The 19,632-nt window shown below is 40.2% G+C and overlaps 1 protein-coding gene across 1 annotated transcript in view; it reads left to right on the top strand.

Annotated features, from left to right (window-relative positions):
* Positions 1 to 19,632, top strand: part of GFRA1 (GDNF family receptor alpha 1) — a 142,577-nt gene that overhangs the window by 84,074 nt on the left and 38,871 nt on the right. Inside the window, exon 4 of the mRNA XM_032190739.1 lies at positions 3,937 to 4,276. Within this exon, the coding sequence (XP_032046630.1) occupies positions 3,937 to 4,276 (340 nt within the window). The remainder of the gene's footprint in view (positions 1 to 3,936; positions 4,277 to 19,632) is intronic.

Raw genomic sequence — 19,632 nt, 5'->3', positions numbered from 1 at the left:
GGAGCAGGAATAAGCTCCCAGTATCCTCTGAGAATCCCTTCTTGTGCACTATGGAGTTAACAGGAGTTGAGGAGACAGCCAAAGGCTCAGTAGAAATGCAGAAATGAAATAGAAATGGAAATGCAAGAAAGATGAAAGATGAAGGTGAAGTGACTGTGAAAGCGAGTGAATCATAAGGAAGATCAGACAGGGCAGTGGAAGCCCTATTAAAACTTTAGAAATACCTCTGGTTAAAAGACTTTGGCTGGCTTCTTTCTGCTGTTTTATCCAAGCCTCAATGAGGGCTTGAGTCCAGAACTGCTGCAGCTGTGCAAATGATGGGCATGGGTGGGAGGTTTCAGGGGATGAGAAATAATAAAGTTGTTGTAGCTTATACTATAATACAAGGCCCATCAGTCAAATAGATAAGAAAAAACACCTCACCTTGTAGGCAAGTGTTACAGTCCCAGTAGAAGAGCTGGGAGCTGGTGATCCTTATCGTGGTAAGTTAGTATCTCTCAGCCGGTTGTTGCTGCCCCAGAGTTTCTGGGCTCGTTGTACAGCAAACTGCCAGGTAGGAGGAGGTTTTTAGGCATCCTCACTCTATCCTGTTGTGCCATGACGCCGCCTGGCACTGCAGCAGGCTGGTGCCCATAGCCACAAAGCAGCTCGCAGCTGCCAGTGACTTCTGAGAAGAGGCTGCACCCCAGTGCCTGTAAACCTGCTCTGACGTGCCCCCAGGGGCAGGGGGGCACCCGTGCCCTGCACACAGGCACAAGACTTTGCTTACAGATGGGCTGCAAGTGGCTTACCTGGGAGGCTGCAGTGGTTTGGCAGGAGCTGGGAGCTGTGTGGTCTGGCACGGGTTCCACCGTGGGCCCAAGGCAAAGCAACTTGTGAGAGAGGGAGCTCTGGGTGGGGAAATGGTGGTGAGCAGGGATTGTCACTTGTCCCAGGCTGCCAGTCTGACCACCTCCCGTCCATACCCAAGTGCCCCAAGAGAGGGGGAACTGGGAAAAGATCTTACACAGACCTTTCCTGAGAGATGCTGGCAGGAAAAGTAGCTCTGGATTAGATCCATTTGCTCTTAACATAGTCAGTACCTAGTAAGAGCCAAACTTCTGCCTGTCTTAATAATTTAAGCTTTGCAGAACAGAAGCTGGGTGAAATTCTGACCTTATGTATTACTGCTGCGTAAGTAATCCTCAGAAATATTCTCAGTGTTGTTAACTGTTCGTAGATACCACAGGACATAGAAATAATTACTTCGTACTTTTGCAATAAAAACAAAGCACAAAGTGTGTTCTGGATTGTAAATTTTGCATTAAAACATGATTTAAAAGCTTGGGGGAAGCTGGCACTAACGAGAAGTTCAGACAGTCTCATTTAATTCAAGTGCAGTGGATGCAGATCTCCTATGTGCCGTATGTTAGTCTTGGTTACAAGAGGTAGAAGTAATTTCTATAATGCGATGATAAATAAGATGGGAACAATAGCTGGAGACTTATGGATCAAAATAGAAAAGGCAAGTGGCAAGTTACAGCCAGGGATAGTTAAAAACAAGCAAGCAAACAAACAACAACAGCAAAACAAACAAAAACAAAAATAAAAAAAGGTACACATTCAGAGTTCACATGTGAAGGAACAGTAGTCTTGGGTAGATAGAAGTTGTGTTAAAGATGAATGAGCATAAATATTGAGTATGAACAATTTGCACCTGATTAAACTTCTTTTCAAGATAACTTTCAATGCTGTTTGCATTGTCAGTGAATTTGGCATATGGTCTATTTTCAGAAAGCTTCATTAACCTGTGCCTTTTGATTTTTGAGGTGTTCACATTCACAGAGCTTTTTAATTCTGTCAACATTTACTATAACTGTGTATCCTTAATGGAAAACATATATATGATTGTTAGCAAGGAGGTGCTTTAGTACATTTTTTTTTTTTTTCTTTTAAAAGAATGCTATATAATAAAGTAAGTTGATGTCTGTCTGCATTGTTATACCCCATTCAGAGCTCTTCCACAGAATCTGGTTTTAAAGAGTGGAATTCAGCAGTTGACTCGCAGGCACAAATAACCATGTAATTACTCTGCAATCACATAGTAATTAGCATGTACTATTCATATATTGCATAATTATATGCCCTACAGATTACATAGTAATTATATTTGTACCAAACATATAATTCTATATACTGTATCACAGGAAAATAACTTGGAGAGTTCATAGTTAAGATTATAGATATACGTTCATATAATGCAACATTTTCTATAAAAGTGTTACAACCTTATGAGAGGTTTGTATTTTCGATAGCATCTCTTCTGCATCTGCTTTAGCATAAACTGACTAGAAATGGCTGGCTGTTAATTTACAGGCAAATGTTGTATGATTATAATTTTGTAGCGTGTGGAGATAAGCAGAAATTTGCAGTTTGTTGTGTAGGAAGCTGGGCTTGGGAAGGATTCAGAGCATGGATATTAAATACACAGATGCTAAATATATTAATGTAGTTACAGCATATCACTAGAGTGAAAAACAAATTCAATGCATTTTACTTATCCATTGGGTTGTTTCTGAACATCTAAGATGCATGGGGTAGTAGCAGGTAATATGTTTGTGCAATGCTAAGTGTGTGCTAGCATGCAAGGCACAGGCAGTTCAAGCAAATGCAGTAACTCGGTGTGCCATGCCAGCCAAACAGCATCATCTGTCCCTGCCATGAAAAAAAAAATTAGAGAAAAGATTGGTTGGCATCCTGGTCAGGGAACAAGGGGCAAGGTGGTAGGAGAAAGGAGAGGAATGGCACTGTGTTGTACAAAGGCCTTGGACTCAGTTTCTGGGAAAAGGTCTAAGTGGTTGCTGCAATGTTTTCAATATTTGCAGAATATCTTTTGTTCAGCTTGCAAATTCTGTAGCAGTGGGAAATTAATGTATCTTCTTGGATCTGTGATGTTGGCATTGCCATTATCCAAAGCAACTTTATAATTGTTCTTAATTGAATTTTGTACTCCGATGCCAGTTGCCATCATTTTCAAGCAAAGCATATGTTGGATTTTAATATCTGGATAATGTATTGCAAAATTAAATGTGTAATTATAGTCTTAACTTTTATCTGAGCTTATTTTTTTTTTCCTATAGCTTCTCGTAATGTGTGCATATGCATGCGTGTGTGTAAGGGAGTGAGACGCCTGGTTTTAAAGTACTTCTTTCACAGTGACTTGTTAATTCTACATCATTTACAAAGCTTGTACACTCAATAAAACTTTCAGGGTTCAGGTTGTATTTCTAGGTCTTACAGAAATATCTCAATCTGATCCTGGAGCTCACAGAGCTTGTGGGTGGCATCAGAGGCCTCTCAATCGTGGGGCTGCACCTGCTTGCCTTTCTGTCTCTGTGGGCTGTTTTAGACCTCAAAAAATGTAGTAACAGGCACGTGGCTTTCACATGCTGCAGAGTACACAAATTACATTTAAATATTATTTCTTGGTGTAGACACTGAATGTCATTTTTACTGTTGAAGGAAAATAAAAAAAATATGACAGAATCTGCTTTCCAAAACCAGAATTAGGAGCCCACGGTCTAACTGTGCTCTTGTGCAACGGGCCAAATGTATCCCTTCCAATTTACCAGTGATTTTAATAGCATTTAAGTGTGGCCAAGTCTTTCCCAATTTTCATCCTGCATGTCAGCTGCAAAGAAGATGAAGTACAGCCTGCCTGGTGTAGTCGTCATTTATTTGCCAGCGCTTTGATCGTAACGCATGCCTGTGCTCTTGTTCACTTGTTAAGCCATTACCGTAAGAAACATAAGGACTGGTTACGGTTTCTGGCACTGAAAGTTTTGTATGTAACAAATATATTATCAGGATCTCATTAACAGAATGAAATAAACACAAACGTCAAAACACAATATAAATGTGACACGTTTCTTACTGCTGTTGTGTTGTTTTTTCTAGTGGAGCCAGTACTTTCAAAGGGGAACAATTGCTTGGATGCAGCAAAAGCTTGTAACCTAAATGATACCTGCAAGAGGTTCAGATCTGCTTACATAACCCCCTGCACCAGCAGCACGTCTAATGAAATCTGTAACAAGCGGAAGTGTCATAAGGCCCTCCGGCTATTTTTTGACAAAGTTCCCCCAAAGCACAGCTACGGGATGCTCTTCTGCTCCTGTCGAGACGTAGCCTGTACAGAGAGGAGACGGCAGACTATTGTTCCTGTGTGTTCATATGAGGACAGGGAGAAACCAAACTGCCTGAATTTACAAGAATCCTGCAAGAAGAATTACATCTGCAGGTAAGATAGCACACGGCAGGGGAGTGATTAATGAGGTTCCAGAGAGAACTTTTTGGTACTACTGGATTTGCCAGGACTGGGGGTCAGAATATCCACTAGGGAGTAGGATGAGTCAGGGAAAGCAGCGAAAGCCTCTGACATCCCTAACAGAAAAACAAAAGCCTGCATCTGGTTACAGTGCGTGCCTTCTCCAGAGCTGTTGACAGCTACTCCCTCACATTAAGAAAGAATTTTTTTAATCCCAGGCTTAATTTTTGCACGTTTTTGTTGGGATAATTTTCATTAGGTGTCTCTATGAAAAGATGTCTCAAAGTGATTTTATGTCCCACTAGTGACCAGGTGAAAACAGAATTATTCTTTGTAATGGGGTTTGTTGTCATTGCGATATAGCGAGTGAGCACTAACAACAGTGGATGCAAGCCACATGGTGGACTTTATATACAGTCGCAATAAACAGACTACCTGCAGACTTCTGCTTCATGGAAAGAAAAGGAGTCCACATTTGTGGACTGGATCCCACAGTCTTGTTAGAGCTGTTCTAGGTTTGGAATTGTTTTATCTCCCCTCCCCTGACAAAAGTGCTGGGCTGATGTAACTGGAGGGTCATAGATTCAGTGACCTGATTCCCAGTCTCCTCCCTCTGTGTGTTTGGCACAGCCAGGCAGCACAGAGCGATGCTTTGCATGACAAACTGGGCCCTTCTGCTTTTATTAAGTTCCCTGCAGGTTGTCACACGATGCTTATTTGGTGCCATACAGGACGTCCTCTGCCCATAGGAAATGCTTTATTCCTACTTAGCATTGGGTATGTGTATATAAGAATGCTGTTCTGCTAATGTCGTGTTTATGAAGTTAAGCCCAAGAACTCATGCTCATTTTGAAAGTGTCAATTCCCTGTAGATTAACAAAATCTGTGAAATGCAAGTAAGGAAATAAACACTATTGTAAAATGTCAAGGACACTGAAGATATGTATATACATGTATATGCCTTGACAAGTACATACATATGTCTGGTAAAATACTTTGAAGTCCAGATATGAGATCTCCACTGGTGATGTTAAACTTGTAGCCATAGCATCTTGCCCGTAACCGAGGCGTTGGCGGCTGAGGAGGCAGCAACGCTCTGCCCTCCATGGCTGGGGGAAGTCAGGAGCCACTTTTCTGCTGCCACAGACTAGAGCAGCTTTAAATGAGGGCAGGGTTTTCATTGCAGTTCAGCGAGTTACATTCAGCACCTTCATGGCTGTTGCAGTTTGTGAAAGCTGAACACTGGTTCTGGAGGCAGAACCAGCCCTTTTCCATTTCCATGTTGTAGCGTTAGTCTTTTCTCCTTGTATATACTGTCTTACCTAGATTGTCTTAACACAGGCTCTGCTAAGTTACAGCATCTTCAGTGTACTTTCTGCCAAAATTCCAGTGTGTTACGGTGCCAGGGAAGTGAGGGAGAGGGTTTTATAGGTAAACTTCTTCCTTTTATCCAGGCTGTAGTGCTCAGGAATTGCGTAGTTAAATTAATGCCATTACTTCTCTTATGACTGTGTTTTCCTTTGGTCAGCTTTGATCTAATGTTGTCCCAGCAGCTAAGTTTTTAATGGCATTTTGTTTAATCTGACCTCATAGGCCTGGTGTTCTGCTTTCTCCGTTCCAGCACTGCAGAACAGAGCTTGGGAATACGGCTGCTCCTGTTGCCCAAGGCTGCAGCCAACACTAGGGTGAAAACAAATTTCTTTATGGGTTCTTCCCCTGACTTCTTTTCTTTAAAACTCCAAATTATATCATTTAGACTCTTTCATGTCTTGGTGAGTCCTGGCTGCCAGGAGCAGAGCAGTGCTGGTGAGAGGGAACGGGCAGGCAGATGTCTGCAGGGTCGGGGCATGGTCAGCAAAATGCAGTGCTTGGTCCTGCACCTGGGGGTACAGTAAATGCCACGGGTTGCTGATGGCTGTCCCATGTCGATGCTAATACCTCCAGGGCTGTCTAAATCACTAGCATGTTTAGTACCTTCCCCCTCTCCTGTCCCGGGGGGAGAAAATAGCAGCAGAGCTGTTCCAGTCTATCCATAATGTGGTGAAAGGCATTTTGTCTCTGAGTTGTTGTGCACTTAGAGGGAGATGGTGTGGCTTGTTCCCTGCGATCTGCAGGAAAACAGGGACTTGGGCAAGGGAAGAAAGAAGAAGCAGAGATCACATCTCCTCCCTGCTATTAAAAATATCGGCATTGATAAATATCAGTCTACGTGGTAATTCCAGGCATGTTTAGAATAATTAAAAGCAGTAGTCATGAGACATATAAATCTAACTTTGAAAACTTCTATTTCATTTTGAAATCAGAACTAGTATCTAAATGAGAGAAAAAATCAGGACTATGTTCTGACTTCTGTGAAACTGTCATTTAGAAACTATTATTTGCATGCCCGTTACATCCAATAGAGTTTCTTCATAATGCCAGGCAAAACAAGGGGGACAAGTTCTAAGGGTTTCTTAGGGTTTTTAAAGGGTTTCTGAAAGTAAATGTTTTCCAAATGCTGCTTGCTCAGAAATGCAAGTTTTGAATCTGCCCCTGTTCCATATAAAATGTCACTTGGGCCTATGCCCAAGTATGTATTTAACCATTCAGTTTTGGGTGTTCTTTAAAAGCTTTGTTTTGGATGCACATGTCACTGAATCTGTTTTTTAAACAGAATTAAGAGCAGAAAAGCAATTCAGCCAAATGGCAGATGCCCCTAACTGAGATGGCAGGACACTTTGATTTTTTTTTCTTTTTTATTCATTCATCGATCAGTTATAAAGTCTTGATTGAGGGAAAAAGAGACCAGAAATGTCAGGAGATGCAAGTAAGCTCTGACTTATGTAAACAGTCCTAGTTTTTCAACTCCATCAGAATATTGAATGGTTCATGGTTCATTTTCATTATCATTTTTCTGCTGCCTCTCCTTGTATCCCAGTCCATATGCCACTCTGAAACTGATTGGAGGCTCTCAGGCATGCCTGTCAACTCTAACTAAAAAGAAAAAAAAAAAAAGAAAAAGAAGCCATTAGAATTCTTTTTCATTATGAACATAAACAAAACTTCTAAGGAAGATCATTGTACTGTCAAAAACTTTCACCAGTTGTCCTGGAATATCTCAGACCTCTGAGGGAACTGCTCTTCTGATTACTTCAGCCACAAATTAAACCTCAGAAAGTTGACTGGCATGCTTTAGAAATATCATTCTGCAGTAAAGGCAGGACAGTGTGCTTCATTTTTGTCAGTATCATGTTTGACAGCGTTTCAAAATACTGTTTTCATTGAGCAATGAAAGTGTGAGACATTAGTTTGGTCTTGTTAATAATTAGTGTTTTGAATTTGCATACTTCTGTTTTCTGGATGTGTTCATCAGGCACTGAGCAGAATGATAATGATGCAGATATATTGCTTATTAACAGAGCAGAAAAATAGAACGGTATCAATACAGCCATGTGCTGTAAAGATCTGAAAAGATAGGATTATTTTTTTTAAGACTTTTTAGATTATTTTTTTTCTTAAATAAGAATCTAGTAATTGAATGCAAGTTTCTTGTCTTCCACAATTGCTGCACTCAAAATGGTGAAATAGCAAGCAGGTAGTTCAAACGCAAGATATTTTTGGCACTCTGTAGTGTGAGATACAAATCTTTATAAATGTGCTTTCATTGGCATTCATTGGCACGTTCTTACCCCTCATACAATTGTTTGGGGATACTGCTGTCAATTGTTTCTAGTCACTTGTTTAGTCTTAATTTTGGTGCAAGAACACATTCAACTCTGTGTGAAAGATATTCAGTTCTGTGTGAAAGCATGTACGGTTATATGGACCTTGCATGAAGATATGCAAACATTTTTATCAGTGCGTAAAATAGCTCATTCACAGTGAGAGCTAGAACAAAAGCTCAGCTGCTTGCTGTGTTTCCTGCAAATGCAAGAAACTTGCCAGGAAATTAATTTCCCTTCTTTATATTCTGTTGAAATTTCTTACGATGATTTCCCATGAAAAGGGAGCCAGTGTATCTGTGCTTGTTTATCATAAGTTGTGTGCAGGTCTGTGAGCGCTTCACGCCAGCACCTGTTTGTGCAAGTGGCCTCTCTGCACGGGACCTGAGCACTGCTCCTTAACAGGCACTTTATGGGATGCAGACTGCACACCCTCACGGGTAAGGTTTACTAGAGGAGTGGTGGCTAAAGACTGTAAGGAAGTTTGTGAAGAGATGCTCTAAGTGTTCAGCCAGCCGTCTGTGTCCTGCTACAGAAAAGGGGGAACCCAGCCTCTTGTGCTAGGAGGGAGGCTTCAGCTGCAGCGTTAGCAAGTACAAGGGAGGAGGGCATTCAAGGGATGTGTGGGGGAGAGAGAAGAGGTGGAGGAGAAACAGGGCTTTTTCCTCAATTCTTCTATTCCTTAGAAGAATTCCTTCCTCTTTCATTTTTCCTGCTTCCTCCCTTGCTTTATCCTCACACCTCTTCCCCTTGCTTAGTCCCCTTTCATCTCCTCTTCCCAGATCTCCCAGTCATTACCTGACTTTCACTGCCGCTGCCACATTTGGATCCTCTCCATTACAGCCTCTTACAGCCCCTCCTCATGGCTCTCCTGCGTGTGGCTCTTTTCCTCCCTCAGTATCGTGCCACAGTCCAGTGATCATCTGTAATTCAGAAAATGAGAGGGAAACCATAGGTGCATGCTCCCCCCTGGAGCCTGTAGCTTATACCAGTTACAGTTTGGTGGCCAGCTGCTGGGCTGCACTGCGTGGTCTCTGCCAGGCTCTAGGTGGCTGCCCACTGGGTGTTGTCACGAAGGACACAGTGGCAGGGTACAGTTCTGTGCAACAGAGCTGGATTTGTGTCCCTCCGGGGTTTTTAAATCAGTTGGGCACTTGAAGCTGTCTGGCAGCTCCTTGAGATTACTGTTGTGCTGTGGGTATGCAAAACCAGGACAGCAACGTAGTTTTCATAATGCAGTTAAGGACATTAGAACAGGGATGCTCTTGATTTCGAGAGACGTGCAGGCTGTCTATATTTTGTTTGGAGGCAGAGTCAGGGAGTGGGCGAGAAACTTTGTGTGCTGCCTGACTCACCCTGCGCTGGATGCAGGATGTCTGCAGGGTAACGGGGGTAGCCTGGGCTCAGACTATCTGCAGGGGCTCTCTGCTCTCTGCTCCTGGCCTCTGGGCTTGGCTAGGGGAGGTTCCCTGGCTGCACAGGGCCAAGCAAGGGAGGAAAAAGTGGAAAACCTGATCTTTTAATGAATGAATTGATAGACAGGAATGATCACAGTTCAAAAAATTCAGATGATGGGGTCTGGGGGGAGGTGGGACAAGCTGGTATGCTTGGAGCATGATGGTGTAGTGAAGTTTGGGGTGTTGGGGGAATTGCTAGCCTGGAAAAAAAAATGCAGACTTTGCAAAATAAGCAAAAACCTTTCAAGTCAAGGGAAAATAAAGTAGAAAATGCTGCAATATCAAATTACTTGCTTCCTTTTGAGTCCTTTACATGATTCATTACATTGATGTCTTTCGTTAGCAGAGTAAAACATAGTATTACTCTCCCCTCCCCCAACACATTTAAAATTTCTCTCCTCTGATCAAAACTCAGAAGGAATCAAGCAGTTCCTCCTTAAAACATATCCATAAATCCCTAAGGAATCTAAAAATCAGAACAACTAGCAAACCAAGTGCTTTGTCCCTGTTAAAGTGTAGATAGATTTTGTTCTGGAGTGCCGAGATCTGCTTGGCCAGTCCTCATTTATACTCTCTCTGTTCTGCTTAAAAGGGTCTTGAAGATTAAAAACGTGCTGGATGATTGACATTTTGTTGAGCAGTGAGAGAAGCAAAGATGCGAGCAAGGATATAGTAATTAGAAAAATGGCTCAGCTGTATTCCTGCACCAAACTTTCACATCACTTTGTGCTTTAACAGTGAGGAGATCCTCAAGCACAGGGTTTTATTATGCTTGAAGAAGCAGTAACCAGACAGTATCTTCACACCGAGGTCTTTTGGCAGGCAAGCTTAAAACTCTCCAAGCAGCATTTCTGCAGCCAGCTAGTGCCTCCACTCATTCTTGAAACCCAGGAATGTAATCATAAAAAGGTAGTGTAATTCTTTTATGCCCATTGTCTGTAAAACAGAAGCTAAGCATTGTCAGAGCTCTTTGGTTCAGCTGTTTTATGTTTTGCATGGTGTAGCTTTGGCAGTATCCTCATGTTGCTGAAGTCCTGCTATTCCTTCCTAAGTATTTTTTAAGGATAAGAGCTAACTGTGGTGCTGAATATCCATTATTACCTTTCTGCAGAGTTGCAAAAGTGAAAGAAGGAATAAAATATTTATGATTGTTAGAAAAATCATAAAATGGAATTGGATACAAATTATTAGACTTTCATGGATCATATTTAGATACCTGATCTTCCAGGTCAGTCCCTTGTTAGCCAAAACAATGCAGCGAGTTAAAGTACTCACAGCCACCAGTAAACTTCAGCTCTGAGATCTTGGGGGTATTATCATCATCCAAACAAGGTCCTTCCTCTCTGTGCATCATTGTATCTGAAAAAGCTTGTTCTCTAGGTGAGAAATGAAAATTGCCTGTATAATACTATTAAAAAAAAAATGCAGATTAGAAACATGAGCCAGAAAGGGGGTTACAGCAGCGGGAATTCAACCCATTTGTTTGTTCCTTTATCACACAGGACAGCTGAAACTACATTTGTTAATGAAGCAGTTTCACACATGTTTAGTCAAAATTTTTGAAAGCCAGGAAAGTTAGATTTGACATTAAACTTTAATAGAATCTAAATTTGGAACTACTCATGTTCTTACGGTTAAGCAAGCTCTTAATTGCTTTGCTGGATGGGGTTCCAGTAAGACTACTGTTACCACTGATTTGTTGAATTGTTAATTGAGAGATTTTTTGTAGAGAGCAGAAGTTCAGCATCCACTGATTTGCAGGAGTAGTTTCCACTCACTAATCTGTTAAATCTGTTGAAGAGAACATTTTTGATCCCTTTTAATATACTCTCAGTCACATTTGGCTAATCTGCTATTTCTGAGTCAAGGGAGATATATATATATATCACACAATAGCATTTTCTTTCATAAATCAAAATGTTTCCTCATTTACCTCAAACCACATATATACTAAAGGCAAGAAACCATGATATGTTTTATGTGTATAACAGAGATACTATATCAAGTCCATTTCCAGTGTACATCCTCTGAGATCAGTGACTTCAGTGGATTTATTCCAGGGATGAATTCGGCTATTCCTGTTCTGTGTAGGTGAATCTTCAGGCAGTGCTAATTAAAAGAATGTCAACTGATTTTGCCATTCCATTATGCTGGACTTTGTAAAGGTTATTTATATCACTCTACATCAGGCCCTAGTGAGAGAATATTTCTGGTGGCAGTTCATCCATTAAAATAGCTGCAAGATAATGTAAGCACTAGAACTAAAAATAAAACTTTGTTTCTCAACAGAATAAGTGACAGCCACATGCATATTTTCAAATTTTAGCATTTTAATGTTTACTGAATAGAAATTGCATTGCTTTCATTATGTTTTAAGCACTACCATGCTACTGTTGGAGTAACTGCTGTTAAGTGGAAAGCCACATGTAAATGTACCAATATCTGAAAAGACTTCTCAGCACAGAAGTTGTTTCCTATGCTTTGATTATCTCCTGGCTTTAAAGCAAGTGGCACAGGGAAAGTTTTCTGATATGTGTTTACTGCTGAATATAGATTTTCTGTGAGATGAATGTGACCCTTGCCAAAGATTATTAATAGATGCCCTTACATTCACATATTTGTGCTTACAGTTCAAAAACATACTAAAAACCATTAAAATAAGCTTTTATATTATAAAGCCTTTATGAGTTAGACGTCTGTTAAATTAAATCTTGCCTGTATTATTTGAATATTTAGTTCATTTTCTCTTGCTCCAATTCAAGCACAAACTACTGTGGTTGTCCTGTCAGTTACGATGCTCCCTCTTCTAATTAGGCCTTGTGAAATGCTGGAGATACGTCTCAGTAACTGGTCATCATGCAGCACTGCAAAGTATTCTTCAAAATGGACAGTGTCTTTCAGATGAACTTCTGTAATCAGCTGGATGTATCACAGGCTGTCAGCTCTCTTAGCTGCTGTGGCCATATTCAGTTTTTTTGACAGTGGAGATTAAAAAAAGAAACAACAAGCCTAGACTGTCCATGTCATCCTTAACTGGTAAAAGTGATTTATTTTCCAATCCTGTTCTATAAAACAGTGATTTTCTTAGCATGGAACATCCGTGTATCTTCTAAAACCAAGTAAAACATGTTGAATAAGATCAATGCTATACTGGTTTGCTAGTGCCAGAACTTGGGGACTTTCTATTTGATGGGGATGTTTTGTGCATGACATAAAAAGCTTCCCAACAAAAGAGACTCTAATCTGCTTTTATCTGTTGTGGTTCTGACTTGAAATTTGTTGTCTGACTCCTGAAGTCAGAACAGCTTTTAGCATAGCTTCAGGATGAGTTTCAGCTATGTTGGCTGCGGGCCCTGCACAATCAAGTGCAAGGATGCACTGGGCACCCTTTCTTTCCTTTAGTCAGGAAAGACTGGGAGGGAGTGAGTGGACACAGAGCTATTCTGTTCAGGGATGCCCCTGCAGGGACATTGGAATACAGAAAGAATCCCTACATAACCTTAGGAAACCTGATGATCCAGTGCATCATATTTTTGCCAACAGGAACTTCTCTGGTAAACAGAGAACCGAGATGCTTGTATAGATGCTTACTTTAGATTGTTTTCCATCTCCAGACTCCAATTTCGTTTCATGCTTGAACCAGCAATATTCTGTTATAGTTTATTCAAGTGGTTACAGAGAATATTATTGTCATAGATGTCTTTCTCAGGTACTTGGAACCACATCCTTTCAGCGTGCACTCATGATATAGTTGTTAATAAACACCTAAGCATCCAGTGGCACACTCAAGGACTTGCTGTGGCACTAATTTCTTTGGCTTGCTCTTTGAGCGTGACAATGATTTTCTTAGGTTTCCAGTCTGTAATTCAGACACTCCTGTCTGCCCAGCTAATGAAGTGAGAACAACTCTATCCCTAATGGACTAGTTCTTTCCTGAGAAACATGCTATCAAGAGACACTCTGAGGCTTGGACATCTTTAAACATGACAGTCATTTATATTTAGAAGCTTAAAATTAAACAGAGTAAAGGAAATGAAATAAAATGAAAATGTACAATCTCTTGGTACTCTGAAAGTAGCTAGTGGATTTGTTCATGTTATTGGAGAGCTTTGTTACAGATAGACTAAACAGAAATCTTACCAGCATCCCCTGACAGAAATCATGGATTGACAGTTCAGCCTATCAGTTTGTAGAAGATGCTCAGAAAAGTGTTTTCTTTGCAGTTGAGAAGACAGAAACACATTATGCATGCTTAAAGTCAATGCAAGGAAACAGAGCCCCACAAAACATATTTAATATAGGTTTGATTTCCTGAGGAATGCTTTCCAGATGTTCTCTCAAACAGGCCTCTAAAATATGGTCTGAGGTAATTTTTTTTTTTTGCAAGCAGAAAGAGAAAATTCTGTTTTGTGTCACTGCCTCAGAAAATCACTGTTCTAATTCTTTATTGCATTACCTTGTGCTCGGGATTTGCACCATATTTTTCAAAATTGGTTTTACTACACAAAAGGTCAGTAGTATAAAAATATTTACACTCCCCAATTGCAAATAAATCATACTTATTTAGGACCACATTTGAGCTTAGTAGTTTTCCTGAAATCCAAAGGAGACCTAATACATTAGAATAAAATTACTCTAACACATGACCTTGAGTTACTTAGAGGCTTTAACTAACGCTGGTAAACGATGAGATTAGTGTTTTGGTAAGGTCTTACGGTTTTCTGTAGCAGACATTGTGTAAAAATATCCAACAGATCCCTTGCAGATAACCTGAGCAATGGGAAAGAATAGGATTAAAGGCAAATGGTATGTGACATATTTTATTATGCATTGCATAAGATACAATAATAGAAACCAGGCATGGAGTATGTTTATTTTAGAGCACTTTTTAATCAGAAAAAAAAATGAGTTAGTAGAAAAATAGAAAGAATACATTTATATTGTTGATTTTAAAATATAAATATGCATAGGCGGAAGTGTTCTTAATTTTATGTGACTGACTTTCTAGTAGTTAGCTCTCCGCTACCTGGGTTATTATATGTCCTGTAAGCAGAAAGCCTGGATAATGCAGGTGGCATCAGGCAAGGTTGGGAGCATGGTGCAGTCAGCCAGCAAGGCAGAAGCCTGCTGGGGCGACGCACGGGTGCTCATCTGGAGCAGGAAGCCTTGGTGGGCTGCCGTGGTGCCTGGAGCCAGCTCCGTGAAGCCGAGAGGCCTCGGGATAAATCCTGTGTGGTCTCTGCTCTTTGTTTCTGTAGCCAGTTACTCCACAACCCAAATAGGCTGCCTGTACGTAATTGAGGAGTGTCTGTATTTTACATACTTCCAGATAAACAATACAATTTTTAAAGATAAATCAAATCTGGAATCAAATATTGGCGTGGGCTTAGGCTACAAGTCATTTAAAATAACAAAACAAAAGCAAAAACAGATAAAATACAGCTTCTTCCAGCTAGTAGCTGATGTTTGGGATCAAAGATGCCATAATGGTTTCTGCAATGGTTTTTATAAAAGATTTAGATCGTCTCACATGAGAGAAACTGCTTTTGGTATTTAGGTTTTGGGAGCCAAGTGGTCTGCTGTTTAATCTTCACATTTTTTTACCCCTCAAAAAGAAGTAAAAATGCTCAAAATTGCTTTTTTTTTTTTACTTCAAAAAGGGCATGAATGCTCAGGTGTGTGTCAGGGCTCAGCGAAGGCCGGGGGCTCTGTGGGGACCTCCAGGATCAGCAGGCCAGGAGCTCACAGGCCGGGCTTGACCCATTGCCACAGCCAGGGGCAGCCCCAGGCATCAGGCACCATTTTGGGGACAGGGACTGGCCAAGTGGCCCTGCTCAGTGTGGCCCTCAGGCAGGGCAGGGCTGTGGTGGGCTGGAGGGGGCCCTGGGCAGGTGGGGGAGCCCCAGAGGCGAGCAGGGGCCTAACGCCCCTCAGGGCTCTGACACGGTCACTGGTTGAGGAGGACAACAGCCAAAGAAAAACCAACATGTTTCTGCTGAAAGAAATTAAAATTCCTGTTCAATAAATATATGTAAAAATGCCCATTTAAAGAAAGAATCAAAAATGGCAAAAAATCATGGTTGCTTACAGGTTCTCAGTAGTGTGTCCACAGCTAAGGTGATCTGACATGTACTAGTATTGCACATTTCTAGTGCCTTTAATGAAAAACAGTCTTCAAAGATGGGTCGGCTCTAAATTACTAGGTGCAGGGAGGATCATTTCTCTAGTGATGGAGCCACTTCGTGGTTTTTTTCAGCTCACTGGTTGAGAGAGTTTCTTGTGTAGCTTTTGCCTTGTTTTCTTTCTGCCCACTCACTGCGTGTTTATGAAACAAAGAGAAAATGAAAAGCTCCTCCACCAAAGAACCTGTTAGTTTGGACACATATCAAGACCTCTTGCCCATATTGCATCCCAGCAGACAGACTTAGCACCACCCCAGCTATACAGGAGCTATTTGTAGCTATGGAGCAAGATGCTACATTTGACCCCCACAAAAGAGGAACAGCTATTTTGGCTTTTTTTTTTTTCCCCCTATAATGGTGTCATTTATCACTCTGACATATATTCATTGACTTAGTCTGAAATTTCTCAGTGTCAGATTTATATTTCTTTTCTCTTTTGAATATTGATGCAACACTTCCCTTACGTGACTGCACTGCATCTGCCAAATGGTGTCTAGACGCTAGAGCAGCTTTAACTAATTAGTGTAGTCACTCCAGTCACTCAGCTTTGGCATTTACGAACCCTTTATGGTACTGTTGTTGAGCCATAAATAGATGCCTAAACACAAGCAGCAATGTAAAGAGAGGCGGTAGTGAGCATGTTCAGACTTCACCCAACCGTCACCGAGGTGAATACAGGACAGCAACCCTAGCTGCCCGTGTTCATAACCAAGGTAAGAAGTTGTAACCACTCACTTGGGCATGGCAGTGTACATGAATGCAGTCAGCAGAAGATTCATATTTAGTGTCCTTCTCAGGTTAGTATCACCACGGCAAAGGGAAACCTAAGAGAGAAGATTTCTCTTTAGTGCCCCTGCCTACAAGCAGTTGAAAATTCATAAAGCCAGAAGAACAGAAGTAAGGGAAATCAACACCCAATAGCCCAGTGATAAGGGTAACTTTTGGAAAGGTATATTTGCTTCATAAAGTTGATTTCCAGTAAACTGTGGTTTACAGTGCATCCAAACTGAAAATGCAGATGTAGAAATTATCTGCAACTTCATTATTTGGACTATACCTTCACATATTGCATCCTGCATTTCTGTGCAGCCAGTGATGAAGTTGAGTTGGTGAACTTTAAAGAGGGAGTATGGATAAATAACAAAGATAATTTCATTAAATAACTTCTACAAAACCTTGAAAATAAATTTAGTGAAAACCTAATCAATGTTGCCTATGCAACAAGCTGTGCTAATATAAAATTAAATTGTCTCAAAAATTATGAGCAGATTAAACACAATACTGTTATTAACAAGCCTTATTTGTAAGCAAATTTTGAGTTTTGATTTACCCTGCTGAGTATCTGAAGAACTAGTATCATAAGGTAAACAAATTATCTTTGTTTTCTTTGTATTCTTAACTTTTACAAATTATTTTACTGGTGCTAACACAAAACATTAGAGAACAGTAGGCTTGATTTTTTTTTTTCTCTTTTTCACAGAAAGACTGTTTGTTGTTTGATCAGATTTTCTTTGAATTTGCCAGTAGGATTATTCTTATTTTTTCAGGTAGTGCTATACAAAATATTTAAAAGTAAGCTTTCCAGAAGGTCTGCAATGTACTTTGAGGAGATTAGATTTTCCAGGGCTAAGATAGAACTCATTTAATTTTGTTTGTGTTTTAGTTAGTTTGTTAGTTTGTTTGTTTCTCTACAAAGAGAAGTTTTTTGTTTTTTTCTTCCTAGGAAAACGATTTCTGGGTGCTGCTCTTCAGTTTTATTTATTTATTTATTTATTTGTTTATTATGCAAAGGAAAGAATCATTAATGCTGCTGAACACAAAGGATTTGTGATTCTTACATGGAAAAAGAAATTATTAGCTCCTTCTAAGTGTTAAGCACAATATAAAAAGTTTCTGGTTTTGTATCTAGCCACCTAGTAAATAGATACACGTATGTACATTGCACATGTAAAACCATGGGCACACATGGTTCAAGCGCTGTTTGTCCTGTAGATACCAAACTGCTCAGCTCTGAGTTAGACACTTACCCACAAGTTGCTAACCTCAAGTTGTTTCCTGCTGAAGAAGCACAAAGTTAGCACAATTTGCATATATGTTTTTTTTTTTTTTTAGACTGTTATCATCTGATTGCTTATCAAGCATGCCTGAAAGGATTGTCTCTTTTACCCAAACTCTTCTTAATAATCATATGCAATAATTTAGTATAAATTATACTGTTTCCAATTAGGCTAATTTGTCTCTCTGTAGACAAGCAGCAGTACCACCGTTTTGTATTATTGATGAGGACACTTTTCTTGGTGTCGCTCTGTTGGAAACTCAGGGCTAGATCATCAATGAGCAGGTCTTCACTGAGCACGGTGGAGTTATTTTATGGCAGGTGGACACTTGTTTCTGTTTTTATTTGCTGGTCTTAACTTTATAACCCATGGAAGTTTATCCACATGAATGACAGGTCAGAAGGGAGTAAGAACTTTGTTAGTATGAAGTTTGGATGACTCAGAGGGGATGTGTATGACTATGTCCAGCAATGCCTGGACCAGATCTATCTGAACTATATTTGGCTTATGAAAATGTAAATGTGCAACATTATTAGGTTATTACCTTCTGCAACCACAAAAGATCTTCAGAAATTAACATAGAAATCAGGCTGTACGCAAAGGGATCAGCAGAGCAATTTTAGTTTCCTTCCGTGTTTACTACAACAAATAAATTATTCAAGCATACAGGGTAGTAAATGGTTGGTTTTATTCCATAGTTATCAGTACTTACATTCAGAGAAAAGGAGTGTATATTTCTGGACCAATGCAAATAATAATCTAAGGCAGAACTGTACAATTAAGAATGATGAAATGATTGCTATTAGTAGGATTTACAGAAACCTTAGAAACTGTCAACGATCTTTGTTCCCAGTTGCCCAGAAAGCTGGATCTTTGGATTATTGACAGAGAGCGAGTCACCACAGTGACATAGGGTTTCCTTGCCCAAATTCTCTTCATGGTGCTATTTAACTCTTCCCGTCCTTGTAATCTGTATCTTCTCAGCTTGTGCCCTGGTAGGTACACCAGTAAAATGGAGATTCTATGGAAATCTAGACATATAGAACATCTTGAAGGATATGTAGAGAGCTTGACTTTCTCAAGCTGTTAAAGGTTAGCTGGGTACAAATGTCCATCACAAGGTTAAATGGTTAAATAAGTGAAAGGAGGGAGTGAAAACCTGGCAGTTGACCGTGGTTTGAAGGAAACCCTGAATTCGCTGCTGTCGGGACAGTTATGGATGGAACTAAAAAGAGGTCATGAGAATGGCTCAGATAAATTCAGGTGTGGTTTGCGTACAATCTATTTATAGGATGCTTTTTGATACTAAGCCTGTGAACCTTTTGAAGTTTGCCCATCACTATTTTCATGCCAATTAATGATGTACATCCGTTCCCATTCTGAGATAGGAAAAACAATAAAGCAAACAAAGATAATTAGTCTCTGGAGCATGCCAAACAAATAAAATCTGTGCAAATCACTTGTTTCTGCTAACTTTTATGGTTTTGCTGCAAAACTAAAAAAGAACATTTCTATTGCAAATCTACATAATGCTGGAGCAGAGATGGAAATACATATATGACAGCATCCTGATTTTGAAAGGGTTTTGCAAAGATTAAACATCTTATTCTGAAAAAACACTCTGAGTTGTTATAAGCAAGAGAACACTTTCATTCCTTTTTCACGGAGGAAAAGGGATGCAGGGAGGTTAAACCATTTTGCTCATGGACTCAAAGGTCTAAATGACACTTCATAAATAAACAAAAGTCACTGCTCCAAGAGGCTTCCAAGTCTAACTGAAAACACAATCACAGCTAAGGAGAGAAGGTTAAGATGGGCAGGAGATAGACTGCAGGATGTGGACCTTGACTCAGTGATGCCTCTCAAATTTTACAGACCTGGATGGGAGCATTACATGGCTTTTAAAGTGCAAATTGACAGAACAGCTTCTAG

The sequence above is a fragment of the Aythya fuligula genome, chromosome 7, assembly GCF_009819795.1.
Source record: "Aythya fuligula isolate bAytFul2 chromosome 7, bAytFul2.pri, whole genome shotgun sequence".
Classification (NCBI taxonomy): Eukaryota; Metazoa; Chordata; class Aves; order Anseriformes; family Anatidae; genus Aythya; species Aythya fuligula.
Note: the sequence above shows the minus strand (reverse complement) of the source record. Positions and strands in the feature narration are given on the sequence as shown.